The sequence below is a fragment of the Barbus barbus genome, assembly GCF_936440315.1.
Source record: "Barbus barbus genome assembly, chromosome: 36".
Taxonomy (NCBI): domain Eukaryota; kingdom Metazoa; phylum Chordata; class Actinopteri; order Cypriniformes; family Cyprinidae; genus Barbus; species Barbus barbus.
The window spans coordinates 18,431,230-18,454,312 of NC_136714.1; the positions used below are offsets into that span (position 1 = coordinate 18,431,230).

The 23,083-nt window shown below is 38.0% G+C and overlaps 1 protein-coding gene across 1 annotated transcript in view; it reads right to left on the reverse strand.

Annotated features, from left to right (window-relative positions):
- Positions 1 to 23,083, reverse strand: part of LOC306856179 (guanine nucleotide exchange factor VAV2-like) — a 249,109-nt gene that overhangs the window by 176,121 nt on the left and 49,905 nt on the right. The window contains exon 2 of the mRNA XM_079395263.1: positions 4,289 to 4,405. Within this exon, the coding sequence (XP_079251389.1) occupies positions 4,289 to 4,405 (117 nt within the window). The remainder of the gene's footprint in view (positions 1 to 4,288; positions 4,406 to 23,083) is intronic.

A 23,083-nucleotide genomic window follows, 5' to 3' on the forward strand; every position in this document is an offset into this window, starting at 1 on the left:
AGTAAGAGTAAAAGTACCCATTTTAAAATATACTCTAAAAGTATTAGTTACCCAAAAAAATGTACTCAAGTAAATGTAACGAAGTAAATGTAACTCGTTACTACCCACCTCTGGTTTTATCTTTAGTAAACTTAAGCTAAACACATGATAGGAATGTTAATTGAGAGAGAACAAGAGAATGCCACAGTTGATTATTATGGTTGTATCAGTTCACAGATGATGCCTGACAGCCACCTGTTTTGGCAGGTACCTCAATAATGAGGTAAGAGCTAATGAGGCATTTTGAGGGAGAGAGTGGCAAGGGGAAGGTCCAAAGTGAAGCAGGTACTTCCCTTCAATTATTCATAGCAGGAGAATTATCATCAAGAGTGAGGCGTTTTGAATGAATAATTGATTGTGTTGGCAGCTTTATGTTAAAACATGCAGCCTTGCTCCTGATGGACAGGAGTCGCTGGGGAACGGCATGTGACAGGGATACAGAGGCACATGTCACTTGCTTTGAGGAGGACGAGAGCGCCTTGCATTCAAGAACATTTGCTTTAATGATCCGAGCGGGACAAAATGGCTTTCCACAACAAATATAGCCTATAAATTTTATTGTCACAGTATCGTTTAATTCACAACAGGATGCCTTCGGAGATGGAAGAGAAACTTTCAAAACAAGATTGATTCCGAAAAAGCAATTTGCTACTGAAAGTACTTTATGGCCTAGGGTTAATCCCAAACTAAGCTGAAGCAGTTTGTCTAAAGAGACAAAATCTTCTCACTGTTTTAAATGTTCTAAATGATCCTTTCTGTATGGATGCAGGGATCATATTCTAATCTAGCAACCAAAAACCACCTCCTTACACTTCTCTAACCATTTACCATCAGGAGATACAGTACATGTCTTGTTCGATCAATCTGTATCACACTTCGTTAGGTCAAAAGGGCACTGACCTCACCACTGACGAAAAATAAAAGCAGGTCAGTCTGATATAAAACCTCAACCAACTCTCGAATGCATCAGTGCTGCCTCAGCTTGGCTCCATGCCGTAAAAACCACCGCAATAACCTTTACAGAGTGTCTATTCTTTAATGTCACCATTGTTCCTTAGCATCTTTCTCAAAGCAGTGCTACAGGTATTTGAGCAGCACTCTGCTGCAGTAAAGAGCGCCTGGCAACCAGCTATTTTGAGACGACGTTTAAAGAGAAGAGAGAAGAGGAGTGAAGCTTAAGTATACTTGAGCAGAGAAATGTATGCACATGGTGAGTGCAAACACAATAGGTCACTGAATTGTAACTTTGAATTCAAAAGAATTGCACTTCTGCTGCAGACAGTTTGAGCACAATACTGAGAAACTAAAGAGGAAGCCTGTGAGGGAGGGGCAGTCGACAAATAACTCCAAATAACTTGTGCATAAAAAAGGGAAATTGTAACTTTCTATTTTTAGCCTTAAATGGTAATATGGGGCTTGTTATATTAAAAGATAACAAAACAAAACTTATATAGAAATAGTTTTTAAATCAATATGATTATTATTTTGTGCATATAATTATTTCTGATCTGACAAGTGCTAGAAATATTGACAGAAAAACTGATTTTTCAATTTCAAACCAAATGAATTACTAAGTCTTATAAAAAAGTCTCACTCTTTGTTCTTATTTAATCTTATGGAAATAATATTTGACTCCCAGTTTTCTCCAAAAGGCCCCAGTGGTGTCAATCAAGAAGCTATTTTACTGATCATGCCCCCAGATGAACCGACTGTTAATTTAGAGCACGCCCACATGAGCACACTGGGAATTTGCTCTGGACTGAGTAAAGACGAGGGATAATTATGACAACACTAAACAAAAGAGACCGGGTCAATAAGATTTTGTAGAACAGCCATGTCAAAAACTGGTCTGCAGGGGTCAATTGTGTGCGATCTACCCTATGATAATCAAAATCATCTTCAACCTGTCTGATTCACACGTTGCAAATCACAAAGCTATAAACAGGCTGTGAACAGATGGAGTGTTATCACACTAATTGTCACAAAGACGTGAACCAAAGTGATTGTGGTGTTAATTTAAATGATAACAACTGCATATCCAGATCCAATTAGAGGGAAAAGAACAGAAGCAGTTCAGTTTGAATGCCACGTTAAACCAAAATCGAACCCCAGAGAGCTGTGTGTTTATGAGTAATGATGAAAATGGAATGGTAAGGAGAATCTGGGTCCATCTGTGATTGTCGTAAGGATGTGTCCCACGAGCTGATGGGATAGAGGAGGGCATGACACATCAGAGCACTGAAAGGAGCGCTCTGGCGAATTTAGTGAGAGATGTGGGGGTGACCCATCTGTTTAAAAGACCTAAAAGCAGCGAGATGGAGAAAAGGATGAGAGGCAATTACCTGAAGCATCAGGAGGGACAGGTGTCTCATAGCTGCTCCACCCAGGAAAGAGTAATGTGCTGATGAATGGAGAGCATGCAGAGACTAAATATTCACACTAAACGGACAGATTTGTGCTCTCTTCTCAAACAAAACAGGAAACAAGTCACTCAATCTCTCTTAAGATTAGGTGGGCTCAAGCATGAGAGTGACAACACTTAAAACAGACACCAATGCTTACCGCCATCCCTAACAATGGCCACAGATACATCAACTGTCCCACCAACTGCAAGGACACAAAGGACTGAGACTGTCCATTCCAATTAAAGGCATCCTGAGCTTGACAGGCCAGAGAGATATATTACTGCCCGAGGTGAAAGTTCAACGATGTATGCACTACTGAAAGATTAAAAAGGCTTTCTATATCCTTCAGCTCTAAAGCTTCAGAAGCATCCGTCTCTCTTCCTTTAAAAGGAGGTGGACGATTTGCATGTATGGCGCACTGACATCGAGCTGCCTACTTCAATATATTATAATGCGTTGCTTGCCCTTAATGGAGAATCAATGATGGGACAAGCCCGTCACCTTCGAGTCGACGCAAACACAATTTACACATTGGCATGTGGAGGGTGTGTGTGATTGATTCTGACTGCTTGAGGGTTTTAATATTGTTTTCCGTGTGCTCATTGACCCTCACTCACCGTCTTCCACATTATCCATTAAAGCTCACCGTCCGGCAAAGGCTTAATCTCGCTGTCTACGCCCCTCCCTTTGAGACTTTAAAACACTCTCATCGTCTTGCCGCTCTTTTCTTTCCTGACCGAGGCGTTGGAAATGTCCAGACACGCTTTCTGAGCTGTAGTTAACCAGAACTATTGGATTGGAAATGTTTCAATGGTCGAACAAAGTGCTTTGCACCTGTAAATACTTCATGAAGTCAATTCATGCAACCGGAACGATCAATAACAAGGAAGTTGTCTTCTCTTTAATTCTACTAATCTTTACAGCACTTTTTTCCCACTAATAACTATTAAAACTATACTGATAATAAGGAAGAACCCATATCCAATATAAACGGTAGACATCAAGCTGAATTAGCACTAAGAAACAGAATTAACAATGAGCTTCTATCACGGAGGTCAGTGCATTGACTAAACTGTCAGTGATATAAAGATCAGGGTTCAGTTGTTCTTAAAGACATCACGTTTTCTCCAATACTTGGATGACTGTCAGAGCAAAGTCAGCATAATGGCTCTTACACATTAGAGAAAACTCTGACAGAGCATTTGACAGTTAGAAATGTGCCTTTTAAGAGTGTGGAAAAAGCTGGAACAATCTGACAACGAGCAGATATACAATTTTTTTCTCATCTGCAAGGGGAGTATCATATTCGGGGATCCCAGGCACCAAAGTTTGAAAACCCTAGGCTAGATGATATAGTGAATAGTTACGAGATCTTTCCCACACAACTCGCCCCTAAATCACGTTAAAAGCTGATCATCAGTCACCTAAAACGAGTACTGTTGAAATCCTTGGAAACATGCATAAACACACACACAAGCCATATGGGTAGTAACACAGATATGCACTGGCACACACAAGCACGTTTGTGACCCCGAGGTGTGTGATCAAATGTGCATGTGAATATTCAAATGTGCAGTGAAGATAAGACTAGGGGGAAGAAATCCACACAGGGCCGATTAAGCATAGCACACACTTTTATATTATCTCCAGCATTAATGGATTGTGTGTGAGAGTGTTATAAGTAGTGGAACAAAGCTTATGCACAATAGCCTCACTTATGGGATAATCTCCCATAAAAGTGCACACAACATTAATGTCATTCAGCTGCAGACTTAAACATGATGGTGCAAAATGATTAATAGTCTTAGATAACCTCCGTGCTCAGCAAAACCACTGTTTCTCACCTTCCCAAAGTCCCTCACGTCAAAGAGATCAAAGGGATCAAACAGCTCGCTGTTCCTCAGGCCAAACTTATCATGGCACACTTTCAGGAATGTTCGGATGTTCTTCAGACACAGAAACTGGAAAAGAAGGACACAAATAAAGAATGTCAGATCATTTTGGTAAGATTTTGATTTCAACCTGATTGCTTTAAAAAAAAAAATATATATATATATATATATATATATATATAAATGGAAAAGCCTTTTTGGAAAATAACTACAAACCTATGGAAATATTTCCATATTCAACAGCATTAAAACACTGTCACTTCACAGGCATGGAGAACTCTGACACCATCTCATTTCTGCAGCGTGAGGAGCATATTTAATTTCCTGGAGCCTATCGACAGTCAGCTCATTTCCTTCTTCCTGTACCAATGATTAAGCAAACAGTTATCACACACTGTGATTTGGATCCCCAGGCCCAGGCTTGGCTTAGATAAGCCAATGAGCGTCTGACGGATCGCCTCTGGCATGATCTACCCCAGGCACTGTTCACTTACCAACCTACAAACCTACCAATCCTTCTGTCCTTAGGGTATCTAAAGCAAACCTTCTTTCCTGATCCTTCTTTCACCGCACAGTCATTACTGTTAGTAACACTGGTGCCAGTATGATACAACACTGGCTCCTGCTCCTTATTTGTTTCAGAGAATTCATGCATAAACGTTCCTTGTAATGAGAATTTGTCTAATATAATTGACTTGAGCTGGGTGAAACCAATACAACCACACAAACAGGGACAAAACAATAACAACTTTGTCATTGTTTATTTTCACCCACCAAATGTCAATGAATCATGTCTCATGTTTAATTCATGTATTCCATATAATTCAATTATGTGCATGGGTTCGCAGTTCTATGGAGACAGGAGTGGAAACAAACTGCACAAATACTGGTTGCTGTGTTCACAACAGTACACTTAAGGCGAATAGTGTATTCCATACTAGTAATGATTCAGGAGCGAAGGGGGCAGTAAACCAGAGATATTACAAGCATGCCACCATTATTCAGCAGGAATCACAACCCCTATTGTGAACACACCACTAACAGCTCTGTTTCTCGTGCAAAGCGAGACAGAGGAGGCCTATTTGTCACATTAAAGCCAGTACAATGGAGATAACCACCCTTAGAACACAAGCCGGATTAAATTCTCACAGCCGTGATGCCACTTGTAAAACTAGCCCTTAATGAGAGCTGTAAGACAACCCCAAGCGTGTCAGGATCAGCATTATGCTGGAAACACAAGAGGGTAGCTATGCACTGTACGTGATGCACAAGACAAAAAGACAAAAATAATCATACAAAAGACCTATATACAGGTCCTTTTCAAAAAATTAGCATATTGTGATAAAGGTCATTATTTTCTGTAATGTACTGATAAACATTAGACTTTCATATATTTTAGATTCATTACAACACAACTGAAGTAGTTCAAGCCTTTTATTGTTTTAATATTGATGATTTTGGCATACAGATCATGAAAACCCAAAATTCCTATCTCAAAAAATTAGCATATTTCATCCGACCAATAAAAGAAAAGTGTTCTTAATACAAAAAAAGTCAACCTTCAAATAATTATGTTCAGTTATGCACTCAATACTTGGTCGGGAATCCTTTTGCAGAAATGACTGCTTCAATGCGGCGTGGCATGGAGGCAATCAGCCTGTGGCACTGCTGAGGTGTTATGGAGGCCCAGGATGCTTCGATAGCGGCCTTAAGCTCATCCAGAGTGTTGGGTCTTGCGTCTCTCAACTTTCTCTTCACAATATCCCACAGATTCTCTATGGGGTTCAGGTCAGGAGAGTTGGCAGGCCAATTGAGCACAGTAATACCATGGTCAGTAAACCATTTACCAGTGGTTTTGGCACTGTGAGCAGGTGCCAGGTCGTGCTGAAAAATGAAATCTTCATCTCCATAAAGCTTTTCAGCAGATGGAAGCATGAAGTGCTCCAAAATCTCCTGATAGCTAGCTGCATTGACCCTGCCCTTGATAAAACACAGTGGACCAACACCAGCATCACTGACTGTGGGTACTTGACACTGGACTTCAGGCATTTTGGCATTTCCCTCTCCCCAGTCTTCCTCCAGACTCTGGCACCTTGATTTCCGAGTGACATGCAAAATTTGCTTTCATCCGAAAAAAGTACTTTGGACCACTGAGCAACAGTCCAGTGCTGCTTCTCTGTAGCCCAGGTCAGGCGCTTCTGCCGCTGTTTCTGGTTCAAAAGTGGCTTGACCTGGGGAATGCGGCACTTGTAGCCCATTTCCTGCACACGCCTGTACACGGTGGCTCTGGATGTTTCTACTCCAGACTCAGTCCACTGCTTCCGCAGGTCCCCCAAGGTCTGGAATCGGTCCTTCTCCACAATCTTCCTCAGGGTCCGGTCACCTCTTCTCGTTGTGCTGCGTTTTCTGCCACACTTTTTCCTTCCCACAGACTTCCCACTGAGGTGCCTTGATACAGCACTCTGGGAACAGGCTATTCGTTCAGAAATGTCTTTCTGTGTCTTACCCTCTTGCTTGAGGGTGTCAATGATGGCCTTCTGGACAGCAGTCAGGTCGGCAGTCTTACCCATGATTGCGGTTTTGAGTAATGAACCAGGCTGGGAGTTTTTAAAAGCCTCAGGAATCTTTTGCAGGTGTTTAGAGTTAATTAGTTGATTCAGATGATTAGGTTAATAGCTCGTTTAGAGAACCTTTTCATGATATGCTAATTTTTTGAGATAGGAATTTTGGGTTTTCATGAGCTGTATGCCAAAATCATCAATATTAAAACAATAAAAGGCTTGAACTACTTCAGTTGTGTTGTAATGAATCTAAAATATATGAAAGTCTAATGTTTATCAGTACATTACAGAAAATAATGAACTTTATCACAATATGCTAATTTTTTGAAAAGGACCTGTATAATTATATAAAATGTATCTGATATAGCATTATATAAAATATACATTTGCACTTTAGTTAACTAAAATTACATTTTTGTTGATTAAAATCAGATGCCATTTTAGTTCAAGTAAAAATTAACTAAAATTAATTAATATAAAATATATACAAATCCCAAAACACTGGAAACCACGTCTTTAAAAAAATGGCCACTGGGTAAAAGTGCCTAGCAAGCACCACTAAAATAGCATACCCAACAAAAATGTGGGAAGTTTATTGTTCTCATTTTGTATTCCCAGGTGATACAGAAAATGTCCCCCTATAAGACATGATACTACACATTTTGGTGTGCAGCAACTTGCTTTTGGAGCAGACAGTGGTCTCTTAAAAAGAGATGTTTCAGTAATTTCTCTCTTCATCGTTTTTTTCTCTCTCTGAGACCAGAAGTTCAGTCTGTTCTGAACCCACTAACCGTTAAAAACACACTCTGGCTTTTAAAGTATGAATTGGCTGCATCCAGCTCAGATGAATAGGCTACTGTTTCTTCATGCTAATCACGTCTTTCCTTAGTCTTTCAATTGCTTACGGGAAGCGCAAAGGTATCGCTTTTGGCTGTGCAGTGTCATAGCAGGTGAACACCTCAACCCCAGGCTATGTTTATGTGGCTGTTGCTCTCTTTGCATTAAGATTCTAGTAAGGACTAGTACACGGAAAGATCAGAGCACCACCTGTCTCATTCAGCACAAGCACTCAAATTCTGCTTTTTTCAATAAAAACCAAATAGGAAGAGGAAAGACAGCTCCTGGATAAACAGCTAGAGGAAGAAACCAGGTTACAAAGAGCTGTCATTCCCTAACACTCATCCCTCAGGAACGGGTACATACTCAGGAAATAAAGAATTACCCTCTCTGCCTCAGGTGCACCGCCCTCACAGGATGTGTCTTCCAAACTGCAAGATCATCCACTAATAAACTAAATAAACAAAAATGAAACCTTTCATGAAGAGAAGAGAGGGATGAGCAGAAAAATCAAGATAGAAAAAAGAGAAAGACAAGTTTAAAGGCAGCAATGAAGTCCTAGGGGAAGATTGTTGTGTCTGAGAAGCAGAAAAACAAAGCGAGACCGGGGCAAGGGAGAATCACTCCGCATAGGGGCATGAGGAGCACAGATCAATCCAACCAATGATTCACTTCAAAAACATGAGTGAAGAAGTCAGAGTCAAACAATCTGTCAAGCAGTCAAGCGTTTTAAGCCTTGAAGCAGCAACTCAAAAAGACAGTCAGTTAGGAAGAAGGCAGGCGCAGAAGCAGACAGCGAGTCAGCGGGTGAAGCACTGGAGTCTAGACTGTGGCGAGATGTAGTCAGACAGCCGTCAGAGAAACTTCTGTATCTATGGTATGAATCGGCATCGGAATCGGAAGAAAAAGGCATAAAAGATGTGAGCAAACAGTCAAAACAGCAAACCACATAAATGGCCAGATGGTTTTAAATAGATGGCACTGAGCACAAGCTAAGATGTTAAGGGGGTGGAATCCAGGTGCAAGGGCAGCAAAAATATCTTTAAAAGGAAACTGGCAAAGGGTCGATCCCGAGCCGAGTGGGGATGTGAGGGGGCGCCGCCCTCATTGACAGGCATGGCAGTGGCATTTTGTCAAGCACTCTGATCCTTTGTCTCGCTCACAGAGAGGAAGCTCCCACTGGAGCATGGTGCCCAGGACAGGTCAAGACAGAGCAAGAAAGAGTGAGGGAATGAAAAGCAAAAAGAGTAAACACACAGGCAAACACACCTCTGAAGAGCTGATGAGGCTGTGGCTGATTAGCTCAAATCTCCTGCAGGATTTCCAGGGTCGCACAGATGTTAAAACCTCTCCGGAGAAAAACCTGACTTCGACTAATTGGAGAGGCAGACACTAAATGAATAATGTATACTGGTATGCAAATGATAATCTGATAGGATTATCCAAAAGGCCCAATTTATCACAGAAACCCCTCTAAGTCGTGATCAAATCAAATACAGTGTACCTCACAGGAACCCCATCTGCTGTGTAAAAACAAACAAAAAAGAGTGCAGAAAACTGCTGAGTTGTCTTCAAAAACAAGAAGACTGCTTTCAAAATTGTGTTCTGCGTGGATTACTTTTATACGAATATACATTTAAATTTGTGATAATGGTGAAAAAAACAAAACGCATCTTTTCAAGTCGGTCCAGTGAAAAGAGCCAGGAACCAGACCAATTCACACAAGTCCACTGAGAGGCATGTCCCTCACCATGGCAGGCTTTCTGAAAAGATCCTCTGCCAGCTGAACCAGAGGAATCCTCAACAGAGGAACAAAGACTAGCTTCTCACAGATAATGGAAAATGGCAAGCCATTTACATTCAGAAATGTTCACAAAATAAATGGCCCGACCTGGCAAGATAAATGAACCGTGTATCAACATGTCCACTGTCAGGGCTCTGGTAGAGCACTGTGTGAAGACAATGGGAGCTCTTCAGTGCCCCAGAACACTATCTGGACTCATCCGTCCAGATTCCCTTCAACTAAGTCAAGAGAATGAATGGATGCCTGACGGTCTGATCTGGTGGAAGATGGGGACACAAAAATAAAGGAAGTCAAAATCTTTTATCACCATCTGACCTGATTTCCCATTTCTGTTAAACCTCGATCCGAAATTCCAGAATCATAAATCCCTTTTTTTTTTTTAGTCTCTCAAACATTTATAAAAAATGCATGCTTAAGCACCAGAGAGAGTGTTTTCCTCCTGTTTCTGTTTGTTTTCTTATATACTCGCGTTGTAGCCAGGATACATATTTTGCTGCCAGAGAAGCCTTTTTAAATCAGTTCAATTCTCACAATGTAGAAATACACCGATCACCCTCAGAGACTGTGAAACTAGGATGAAACTGTCACTCCAGAGGATCTCAACTAATTGTTTTATTACACATTCAGCACTTTTGTTCTTTTGGAGCATGAACATCTTACAGAACTTTCATTTGGATCCCTGAATTGGAAAAGGGAGCAATGTTAGGACGTAGACAGTGCTGTATAAACCCACTTTTGAATAACTTTAGATTTATTACAGATAAACACCATAACATGCTCTATTCTGGGTACCCAGCAAATCACAGAGAGGTAGAGCTGTAGACACTGGGCAAAGTCCAACTGAGTAATCGGAGGATTAAGTAGCCGGCAAACATGAATGTGGAGAGAAGGGCTGCGGAGAATCACAGACTACACCCGATCAATGGTGAGGTTATTTATGATGCCAGGGCGGGGAGCTGGGAGCCGCATCCATTTTCCGCAGTCCATTTCTCTCTTTGGGCAGTGGTTCCTCATATCGGTGATCTAGACCCTGCTGTAGGTTCTCATTCTTCTTCCAGAAGACATCTTGAACACATCCTAAGAAGCTAGGCTCCGTTTCTTGGGTTGTTTGCTTGGGGAATGGATGCTTCTGTTTATACAAATGCAAAGTGACATTAGCATTGGACATGCTCATTTGAAATAATCATACAAAGTACCACAGCCAAATGTTTTTTAACGGAGCAAGTGTTCTGTAAACATAATCTTGTACCTCCCTTGCTGTGCGGCCCACTTCAAAAATTACACGCCTTAAAAATGCATAACCGAAGGGCATGCATAAAGAGAAAGCATCACTCCACCGCATCTGTGCCATCAGCGACAGAAGCTTCTTTAGAAACAGCCAATCCAATTACAGTGGCAAAATCATTCTACAACCATGAAATGGTTTAAGTGGGCATGTCAAGTTGATGGTAGCTAAAAATATGAGCTATCTGTGATGACAGCGACAGACAACATTCGGTCCTTATTCTAGATTTACAAAATGAAAGCTTTGGTCTAAAATCTAGCAAGCTGCTTTTCTGCTGCAAATTCTGGCAAATTCTTACTAAACCATAAACCTCTAAACATGTTATAACGATCAATTTTAGTACTTTGAAGAAGAAATATTTTGGTGGGAAAAAAATGAAATGTAATGAATTATAATGGTTTGGTTATGTATTTTAAAAATAGCAAGAGAATTGATTAATAAAAATTGGTTCTCAGTTCCCATCCATTATCTTAGAAGACAGCATAATTCTCCTGCCAACTTAATTTATAATTTGTCTTGCGTAGCTACTTTGAATGGCCAAGGACCGCCCAAGAGGCCATATGACTGACAGGTAAAGCAACCAATCACGTTTCATGTTTTGGGGGTGTGGAAATGTCCCCACATTAACAGACATTCATTCATTCATGAATGTCTCACAACTTTCGAATGTCTCATAAAGAGTTTATGCCATGAACCTCATATACTTTTAAGAATACAGTGTTTAGTAAGTATTGATGAATGCTCAATGCTGAACGAATGATGTAAACACCACAGCTTTCTTCTTCGATCAGAACGCTTGGTTTTGTTTCCAGACGGACCATTAAAGAACTCGACATGTTTAAATATCCTGTGGAATTCAACCAGTCAGATGAAGACTTCAAATCTGCTGAAGTGTTTCCAGTTAAGAGTGCCATGTGCATCAGACATTCAGCCAGCGGTCATTGAGCATGACATCTGAGGCTGAGACTAACTTATAAGGCAGTATTTGAATCTTAAACGCCACACACAATAACCTGCATGGCAAAAAATGTATTGCATTTCTAACAAGAAATGTACTGCAAGTATAACTGTGACTAGATTTGTTTAACACAAATAAAAGCAGCAGTTCAGGGGAGCAATATGAGGAGTGTTTGACACTGCTCATGTCTGGTTCTGAGAGCAGCTGCTGGCTCTCAGCACTTAGCTGCCATTATCTCAGAGCTAGCTAATGTCATTAACATAGAAAATGGCCTCTTAATCACTCGGTTGATTCCATGGCTTCTGTGCATGTCACCATTTAAATAATAATCTTCACACCCAGGCAAAGTCATCACTCAATCACCAGAGACAACATCTATACAACCTGACAAACAGCCTATTTAAATAAGACAAAAGGAAAAGGAGAGCCACGGGGGTGAATATTTACCCAGACAAACAAAGTGAAAAACATACAAATTAATTTTGGATGAGAGTCAATATTTACAGAAAATGTTCACCCAAAAATGAAAATTATGTTGTTCCAAACCAACTTACATTTTATCTTTATGTATTCAAATATGATGCATCACAGCAAGGCAAGTTTATTTATATAGCCCATTTCATACACAATGGTAATTCAAAGTGGTTTATTTAAAAGGAAGTGAAATAGTCATTAAAAAAATAAAAAAATAAATAAATAAAAAATCACAACAATAAAAACAAGGAATTCAAAATAAATCATCACCACAACAATAAAAACAAATAAAAATTTATTTAAAATTAATTTAAAACAGTTAGGAGTAGAAAATGATTATACATAAAACACAGTGCAATTAGTTTGGACGTAGCACAGTGCACAGTGCAATGCAGTCTGGGTTTAAATGTGGCTAATGTTTTAACACATCTGATCTCTTCTGAAAGCTAGTTTCAACTGCGGGTGGCATAATAGTCATCGGTTGTCATCTCTGTTTATGTGGTAAGTAAAACTTTATGTACTTTAATGTAACAGGCTACCTCTAGCAATCGTTGTTTGTTTTCCGTGCCTTTCTGAATACAGAATATTTCAAAAAGAGAAATTCTGACATTCTTCTAAATATTACCTTTTGTGTTTCACAGAAAATTTGTTTAGGTTTAGATTGAGTAAATGCCAAGAAAAAAGAAAAAGAAAAAAAATTGGGTGACCTATTTCTTTAACTCTTTTGAAAATGAATCTCAGATTGTGTTTTAGGCAGGAATGCATAAAACACTATTTAAAACGCAGCAAAAGAATTACATTCCCAATTGTGAAGCAAAGGAGCCTAGAGGAAAGATTATCCTTATTATATATCTTCATAGAGATCCCAATGAATATTTCAATGCAAACTCCCTAGAGTTTAGAACAGTCTGCCTATATCCTAAAACACAAATTTTAGCATGAATCCAGGCACATGTGTGGGCAGCTCAACTTTGTAGCACTTGCCTAAGTTCTTGGATGTTCTTTTCAGTACTGAGTCATCCTGGCTCATTCAGTGGATACCATTTGGAAAGTGCATGTGTGACCCATTTACAGTACATTTCATCTATAAGCCAATAACTAATTAGACAATAATTGTATTTTATAAATATTTTTTTTATATTATAACATTTATAACTATAAATTATATGATACAACATTATCATTATTATTATTATTATCTGCTTATTTAAAAAAATAAAATAAAATACATTACCCTCACTCAAAATACATGGTCCCAATATCCTGTTTAAGACACACTTCCTGTTTACACATGCAGTGGAATTTGGTTTGAGAGATTTTTGGCAGCAGCCACTGGAATTAACAGCAGGAGATAACAGCAGCAGAGGGAAAGACTTCACAATAGGCTGGGCGGCCCTGAGACACCTCTCAGCGGTGCAGGTTTATCATCTCTCTACGTGACAACAACAAACAATCTCTCCAAAAAGCTCCTTCACTCATTATGGCACAGTGTAATTTAATTAACTCCCGATAAATCTTTGACATTCTTCAGTAATAACAAGCAAATCCGACGAGTCTGGACCAAAGTCACATGTTGCAGCTGACAGTGCTTGAAGCTGGAAAGAAAACGAGTGTAGGAGACAGAAGGCTTTTTCAAGGGGATATGGAAGAGAGGAGCATGAGCTAACAGGATCAAAAAGGCGCTCCCTATCACTGATCTCACTTGAGAAAGGCAGGAGGTGGGGGAGACAGTAGGGATCACAGTTTCGCTTTGGCTTCTGCTCACCGGATGTGTTCATGCTTTCATCAGAAGGCAGCAGATCCAGCCAGGGGCTGGTGAGGAGGATCAGAGCTGCAGCCACACATACAGACCCAGACAGAGAGCCTGGAGCCCGAGAGGAGAGTGTTTTGCTCTTCTAACACTGAAGCTCAATTAGGACAAGCAGCCAGACTAAAAGAGAATGTTTTAATGTGAAAGGCTGTGATGGTAGGGTTGGAAATGCTAATGAGTGGAAGCTCTTCGGAGACGTAATGTTAAACTGAAGTGAAAATCCTTTAGTTGTGATCCTACAACAGAGACGACAGACCACATCACATGTTGGAATCAATCAAAGTGACATACCTAAAATAGGCATCCCACCTTGAAAAAAAGGAAAACATGCAACATGGTATCAAAACACATGAACTCAAAGTGAGATGAGAGGAATATGGTTGGCTTGGTAAAGATCTTACGATGGTGTTGATCTTACGATGATTCTGAGGGAACATGCGTGCCGGGTAAGTCTAAATCCAAGAGATTGTGCTTTGAGATGGTGCGTGTGAATTTATCTGCAATGAGCAGTCACACAGTCACTAGCTGGCAGCACATTGGCATGCCTTTAAAACAGATAGAGGAATGGCATGGGGGGTGGGGGGGGGAGTAAAAGATGTCACTCTAGATTTAGCCTAGTTTTCAACATGGCCATTAATTTCAAAGCAGATGGTAAAAAAAGAAGAGAGGAGAAAAAAAAAAAAAAAAAAGCTTTGCCTAAGCCAGAGTAAGCCAGAGCTGAGCGCCAAACAAGCAAACGCAAGCTTTAGATGAAAAGAGAGAAAAAAAATGTGATCAGTGCTGAATGGATTTTAGTTCTGCTAATACAATTTAAAGCGAAATCATTTTATGATAACCACGAGCAAGGTTACATTGTTACTGGTCAGTGGAGATTACGTGTTACCATAAATTTGATTAGAGGGAAAGGAGGTTCATGGGAGGAACCTCACGGTCCAGAAAGGAATAGAAAGGGAAGCGTAAGAGGATGAGAGGGGAAAATAGGAGAATACTGACACACTTCAACCAGCCCAAACATGCCAAGCGAGCTCCCTGGTACTATGCGATACGAGACAGAGAAGGAAATCTTATCCCATCTACACATCCTATAACTCGTAACAGCAGACAGGTTTTCAACATCTGCCGAGTGTTTCCACTTTTATGTGTTTTGTCAGCACATAAATGCAGCTCACTTTATGCCACAGCTTTTGCGTTTCAAGCCGCCTCTCAGGGATTGTTGGGAAAGATCCTAATGAGACAAAACAATGAACAAAACAGCAAACAAGCCTTTCAAGTTTTAGCCAATTTGAAGGGAGCAGTTCTAATTCTCAAGTCTGTTTCTTACACAGTGGGGTACTTAAAGGGTTAATTTGTCCAAAAATGAAAAATCTGTCATCATTTAACCTCATGTTAATCCAAAACTGTGACTTTCTTCTGTGGAAAACAAAGGAGCACATTTGGCAAATTTTTAATACAATGAAAGCAAATGGAGAATGACACTATCAAGCTCCAAAATTGACAACCAACAAAAAGGTGTTATATTCAAATTCTTCTGAAGCCAAACAATAAAGAAAGGAGCAGACCAAAATTTTGTTTTTATTTGCTGAAAATGTTCCCTCTATACAACTTCCATCTCATTCCCACTTTAGCCCATTCATATCTTGATATGTTCACATGCAGCACCATTCTGTAGAGCCCTATGAAACCCGTTTTATTTTTTCCCAAATTACGTTTTATTTTTTTCTAAATTCTGTTTTTTCCATTTTAATTTTTCTGGATTACGTTTTTTTTTTTTTCATTTTAATTTTCCTGGACTCCTTTTTAATGGTCAAATTAAATTTGATTAATCAAACAGCATAATGGCACTTATACAATTTTACATTAATTTATTAAAAGTGTAACAAAAATAACATGTTTAGGGTCATATGAAATGTTTTATTTTTTTCTCACCTTATGTTTTATTGTTACCAAATTCTGTGTTTTAGCATGTCTAATTATTTAAATGCATTTTTTTTTTTTTTTTTTTAATCTTACAGTAGCCTTATGAAATGTTTTTTTCCCCCCTCAGAAATTCTGTGTTGTGTATTTAAAGTTTACTGGTTATCAGATGAAGGCATAAAACATTGATTTAATTTATATTTTAATTAATGAATATTAAACAATTAAAATTTTTGGCAAATAAACGGGATTTACTATTAAAATTTAAATATTTTGTGATTATTTCTTTAAAAAATAAAGTTTTATTATTTTTCAACTGTAGTAGTAGTAGGGCTGCACAATTAATCGAATTTCTAATCACAATTACAATTACGGATGCCAAAATTACGTAATCGTTCAAAGCAGCAATTAATCGTTCAGAATCCACTTATGTTACTCTGTGTGCTTAAGATGTTTTCTTTTCTTTCTACAAGTTATCTTAAGAGTTTTTGCATTGCTTTAATTTTAGTTTTAGTATAGCATTATAATACCATGCATGTTACTATATGCATATATATAATACCAATATACAGTTCACATTTGAGGCTTAATACTATAGAAGTTTTTCAGCTAGTGTTTTCAGCTTGTTTATTTTCATCTAAAATATGGCATGTGGTTGCTTCAAACAATGGTATAACAACATTCAATGTAAATTGTGATGATCGAAATTAATAAATCGCAATTGCAATTATCGGGAATAATCGACAATTATGATTTTTGTCATAATCGTGCAGCCCTAAATAGTAGTACTACGTATGTACATTCTACTAAATAATAGTAATATAGCCTATTTCTGGCACAATCTCTTTAATAAGTTAAACCAAACTTTTATTTTGATGGGTTGCTGTGAATACCTTTAAAGTTCTGTGTGTATATGATACGACGCTAGTTTTACTCAAATGAAATGGTAAAATGCTCGTGAAGTGATTCTCAGATCAATTTTGGAGATATTGTTCATGTATTTATTATGTCCTCATAATAAATGACAGCAGACGCTGAAATCACCACGAGCGCCACAAACCACAAAAGATAACAGTGTGTCCCTGTTCTTTCCTCTCAAATCCATCACAAGCTCTTAGGGGCCAGGGAGCATGTAATTTATTTGGAACATAACTAGGAATGTAACACTATTTGAACATGTTTTATCTTGTACTCATAACACACTGGTGTGCAACCTAATGAAAGTTTTGCTCAATATGAACAAAGAGCGTATGAGAAAATTACTGTTTATTATCTCCCATCACTACTGCGGAGTAATTCAAAGTACTGATCTTTAAATATGCACATAAATTAGTGCATGCCTGTGAAATGTTGCATATCCTGTTCATATTTCCACCTACACTTTGAAATTTGAATAAAGAGGACATTAAGAATCCCAACAATCTCTTCCTATATTATTCCAGCCTGAACTTGTGGAGATTCTTCCAACAAAGCAAACACATGCCGCCGCCAATAAAATCACTGCATGGTGCAGCATTATCCAGAGTCTTGGATGATCTAATCTCGTATACCTCTATATCCATTTTCTTTGGGTCGCTGCCATTACTCACCCTTCAGGATTGACAATAAACCATGAAGGATTCACGCCCTGAGGTATTCCTATTGCAAGGAAACCCCATCCATTTAAGACCAAACAATATAGCTGACAGCAAATACAGTTTTGTTTCCCTTTAAATTATAAAAAATAAATAAAAAAATAGGATTCTCTCCCTGCCATCTAGCAAGTGAAAGGAAATGGAATATAATTGACCTGTTTTATTGCAGTGTATGTGGGAATGCCCTGGGAGAGTATATAAATACTCTGGGCTGAACTGGAAAACTCACCTCCACTGGTTTGTGGTCTTTCCTCTGAGGCGAAACAGGGCTCTACACAGGGCTTGACGCTTACCTATTCCCCAAGGAGCACATGTGCTCCTAAGTCAAAACATTTAGGAGCGCATTAAAAAAATTTAGGGGCGCAATGCAAATTTTTCAAATTAGGTGTTTTAGCTTAATAAGGGGATACAAAGAGACATTTACAAGCACAATTATTTAATTTATCAGAATACAGAAAGTACACAAGGTTCTTAAATAATTTTACTTCAGACACTATTTAATAGGCTAATTATGTAATTAGTTATAATCCTATTAAACTGTGTCCGTATAAAATTTTCACAATAATCATTGAAGCTTTTGTCACGGTATATGTTTTTGTTTTTAAATCACAATATATAATTTCTAAGTGAAAAAAGGTGTTGTCCCCCTAACAGGTTAAATAACTTTATTAAAGAGAATTTACTAAAATACTTTTTTATAAAAAAAACATAAAAATATAAAGTAAACAAGTGTTTCAAGATTAGAGTGCAAAAGATTGTTCAAATGAACGAAAGAACAATATAAGTAAGGTCCATTTGTTAACATTAGTTAAAGCAGGTTAACATTAACTAAAAATGTGCAATAGCTAATTGTTGCAGTAGTTAATATTCTTTGTTAATGTTGATTAATAAAAAATACAACTGTTAGTTAATGTTAGCTCCATTGAATTATATTAAGACAACTTTTGATTTTATAATGTATTATTAAAAGTTGAAATTAAGATAGCATTATTAATAAATGCAGTCATTGTTTTTTTCATGTTAACTAATGTAACTTGTGTTACTGAACAATAATAACGAATCAGTCGTTGATATATAGATAGGCCCACTGTTCTCTATTATAGATCAGTGGATGGGCCATGTTTTAGCTTAGAAACAATGTTTGAAAATAAATAGCTCATTAAGTAAGAATTATTTGATGCTATTGTGAAGACTAAAGCGAATATAAATATCTAAATGACTGCGAGTGTGAAACATTATTTACAGTTTTAGGAAAGTAGCGCAGCTGATTTGTTTACTGGGTTACCGGGGTAACGGCAGCGCCCTCTAGTGGTGAATGTGCGTCATTCAGTGCGTCTTCACTTTAACTCGCTCCGCTTTTCTTCTCATCTGTGCTCATTTAAATTAAACCGTTGCCTTTTTAAAGTTCTAAAGTAATCATATGAGGCTGCATCGCAATTTTTTCCATAAATAAACAGAATAAATTAATACGTTTGTTATAGGCTACTGTATAAGTTAGGCTGGTTTGTATTTTGTTTTGTATTCGCACTTGTGCTCCTAAATACATTTTCCAGTTCGCACACATCTATTTTTAGTCGCAAATGCGAGTGAAATGCTCGCACTGTCGAGCCCTGGCTCTACAAAGCGACCATTTCGCCATTTGCGACTGAAAACTACTGCGTGCAACTATGAAAAAATATTTAGGCGCACCAGTGTGACTGACCCGATCAGCATATTTGTGTTTGTGCTGAGGGAGCTTCAAAGATTTCTAACGTACTTGCATGTTTTTGCAGAGTTGAGTAATGAATCACAGACATATTCTCTCATTATAACAAAAACGTGTAGACAGTATAAATAAGAGATTCATTGTGCAGTGTAAGGAGCTTCGTTGATTATAATGGAGTTTTGTGAGATCGCGATGAACTAAGATGAGTGACAGCTTTTAATTATTATTAAGGGAGTTTGCAAATGTGATATTGATTTAATACAACAGTTCACTTTAATAACAGTTCATTAAACTAAGTTAATATTAAGTGACTTATATTGTCTGACTACAACACTATTGCCTTATTTAGCTCTATATCACCAACGAAAAATAGTTTCAAACAAAGTCCCAGCCAAGCCGCAGCGCATCTCCATTCAAACACAGCGGTGTTACTTTTATGAATGAACTGCGTTTTTAAACTAAACTAATCTAGTGAGTCAATGATTCAATTAACTATTCATAAAGACAGTCAAGTACTTAATTCCTGAACGAATCAGCGTTCGAACGAATCAATTAAATGAATGATTCAGTGACATACCGCCACCTACTGGCAGTTTTAGTTTAATTTTTAACGTATCTTTTCTGTTATTTAAATCATTTAATATTTCTACATTCAAAATTGTATATTTAAAACATTAACCTCAACATGAATTTATGAATTCAATTGCACTTATGCAACCTCTGAGCCTCATTAAACATCTGAAAATACACCTACAAGCCACTTGTGTGTTCTTCTGTGCCACCTCTGTAGGACACATTTATTCCTTAAAAACTGATTTCATTTGATTGGTATCTTATTCTACTTGTTTTTTTAATTAGAAATGATAAAAAGCTTATAAATATTCAATTTTTTTATTTGAAATAAAACATGAAATACTTTTAATAAAGTTAGAAAAATGCCATTACAAAGGTAAAAACAAAATTCCCTGTAAATAACTTTAAGGAGTCAAAATATCACCTCGTAATGGGAAGGTTCATTTTTGATCAGAATTTTTTATTATTGATTTGAAGGTGCTCCTAAATTTTTGACTGCTCCTAAATGTTTTAAATTAGGAGCACAAGCGCTCCTAAAAAGAAAAGTAAACGTAGAGCCCTGCAAAATATAAATACGAGCTGTGTGATATTTATCTGCATTTTGCATGACTCACAAAACATCTGATGATTTATGTTGTGTCACCGCGGTAATAAGACACTTCTCACTAAGCCTTAACCAAACAAAGGGCTGTGATTTTATGGCTGTCCCATCTGATGACATCATCCCAGCCTAAAATGGCACAAAACAAATATTATCTACGGTCATGAAGGGATTTTTTTTTAGCATTTTTATATAATTTATCTTTACACTGACACAATGAAAATATCTGTACTTCCCACTCAGAACAAAATGTGCTTTCCTTCGCTCCATGCCAGAGAAAAGATCAGGTCGAAGACAAACAGTCCAAAACTGGCACCTTATTGACTTGTGGTAATAGCACTAAAGGTCCATCAAATGGATCACTATCTGAACTATTCCACAACCCCTGCCAAACTCTTAATACAACAACCAATCCACACCTTGCGCTGCTTACTCAAATCTCAGCGCTATACACACTTGAAACGGGTCCGTATGGGACTCAACTCAAATCCATGGCATGGCTAGTTGACTAGAACATAGACAACCCCTCTGAAGTGTCCTGACATTTACAGGACATGAATAATACAGTGAGTGACTTTCAGCAAAGCTGTATACCATTTCAAAGGCTATCCAAGTGACTTTTTGCTGGTCTGCATTTCAAAGAGACAGGAACAACAGCAGAGGCTGTATTATATGGCCATTAATATAGAGAGATAATTATGTGGACTCAGATGGGGGGTAACGGCTGCGAGCAGAATGCCCATCAATCCATCCGTCTGACTCTCTGTACAATCAATTAATTCGTAGAGGTGAACATACATATAAAACGTGAACATGCATATAAAAGCACTTCCAAGCTACTAAAAGAACTTATTTCTTTCCATTAGAGAAAAACCTGCATTAACACTGATGTTATGGCCTTGTGTGAGATTGAATTATAACTATATTCTATGTGTAATTAGTAATTGTAATGATGCAGTAGAATTAGTTTATAAAGACATAACTAACAAAAATACATGACATAACTATCTAATTCGAGTCTGACAAGTGGAAAACATTCCTCTCAATCCATTTATTACTCATAGCGATCTGAATCACACAAAGGCACCCCACAGTTATATAACATATTAACCATAAAACAAAAAAGCTGCAATCAGGAGCAGAATGGGAAGGCTTCTATCATTAAATATAATTTCCCACCCATTTCTATGCTTCCCATGAGCAGAGAGTGAAGATAATTGATGCAGTAGTCGGTTTTTGTTGCGTTTTTGGCATCTGGGCATGCTTCATTTACCGTGCAATAACAGATAGATAAGCTCTTATTATACTAGTTAATTAAGCAATTTTTCCTAGATTAATTGCTATTCGTGTGGCAAGCCAAAAAATGAGAAGGTGGGGGGTAAACACTGAATCTAACTGTAACTATTCATCATCATCACTCAGGCCGGTGAATATTGAACTAATGAGGCAGGGAGGGAACATGCTGGGATCTGAGGGAGACGATAGCTGATGTGCAAAACTACAGGGAAAGGAAATAGGAAATTCTGTGTATTCCAGTGCTGACATTCCAGGTTGCTTCCCAAAAGTGTACAGTTCAATTAGCACTTTAGAAGCATGTGTTCGGGAGGCTGCGTTGTGGTTTTCTCATTAGAGGCGTGTGAGGTTCAATGCCTGCTGAGTGAAGCTCTGTGAATGAAAAAAAAAGTGTGGGAACACAGCCCAGACTTTAAAAAAGAAAAATCTATTCTGTATCCTGTACTGATGTATTGACTGGCAGGCGAAGGGTGAGGGAGTGAGTGAGTGGAAGAAAGAAAGAAATCTAGTGACAGCTTTCACAAGATGAACAAGGAGAGGAGAGTGAATGCACTGGCTAGTGCTTTTTCACACTTAATATTCATTTCAGCTTATCACTAAACTGATAGCAGTCCAGAGCAGTCAATGTGTTCACGGGTAACACGCAGACAGCATAAGAGGCAGCTGATTACTAAAATATTAGCTCGGCAACCATGAAGTTGAAAGGCACAGTCATTTAAGGCAGGAGACATTTGGTACACTTTAAAACTTGGCCATTTTAATCTTTAATAAGTGAAAATCTGCAGCGTGAGGTTTATGAAGGTCACATATGAGATCTCATCATTTTTGCCATTAATATGACAGTTTGATGGAAAAACACTCCCCAAGATATAGATAGACAGACAGACAGACAGACAGACATTATAAATGTTACAATTTATATTATTTAAATAAATAAAATTAATTAAATTAAAATACAATACAATAAAAAATTGTATTGTATTAATTATAAGAAATAAATAATAAATAGAACCTTGCAAGTCGCTGCCAAAAAACAAAGCCCTACCATCTAAACATGAGTAAGTTCACTTAGCATCCGGAAACATCTACAATGCAAAGTTTTCTTGAAAAGCTACCCAAGATATTTATATTTGTAAAGTTTAGTTATGTATAGTTATTAGGGCTGTGCATTGGCAAGAATCTGGCGATACGTATCACTATACAGGGATTGTGATACGATATATTGCAATACTTTAAGCAAGGTGATATATTGGGATATTTCTTATTTTAGGAATAGGATATATTTTTAGGAAAGCTGT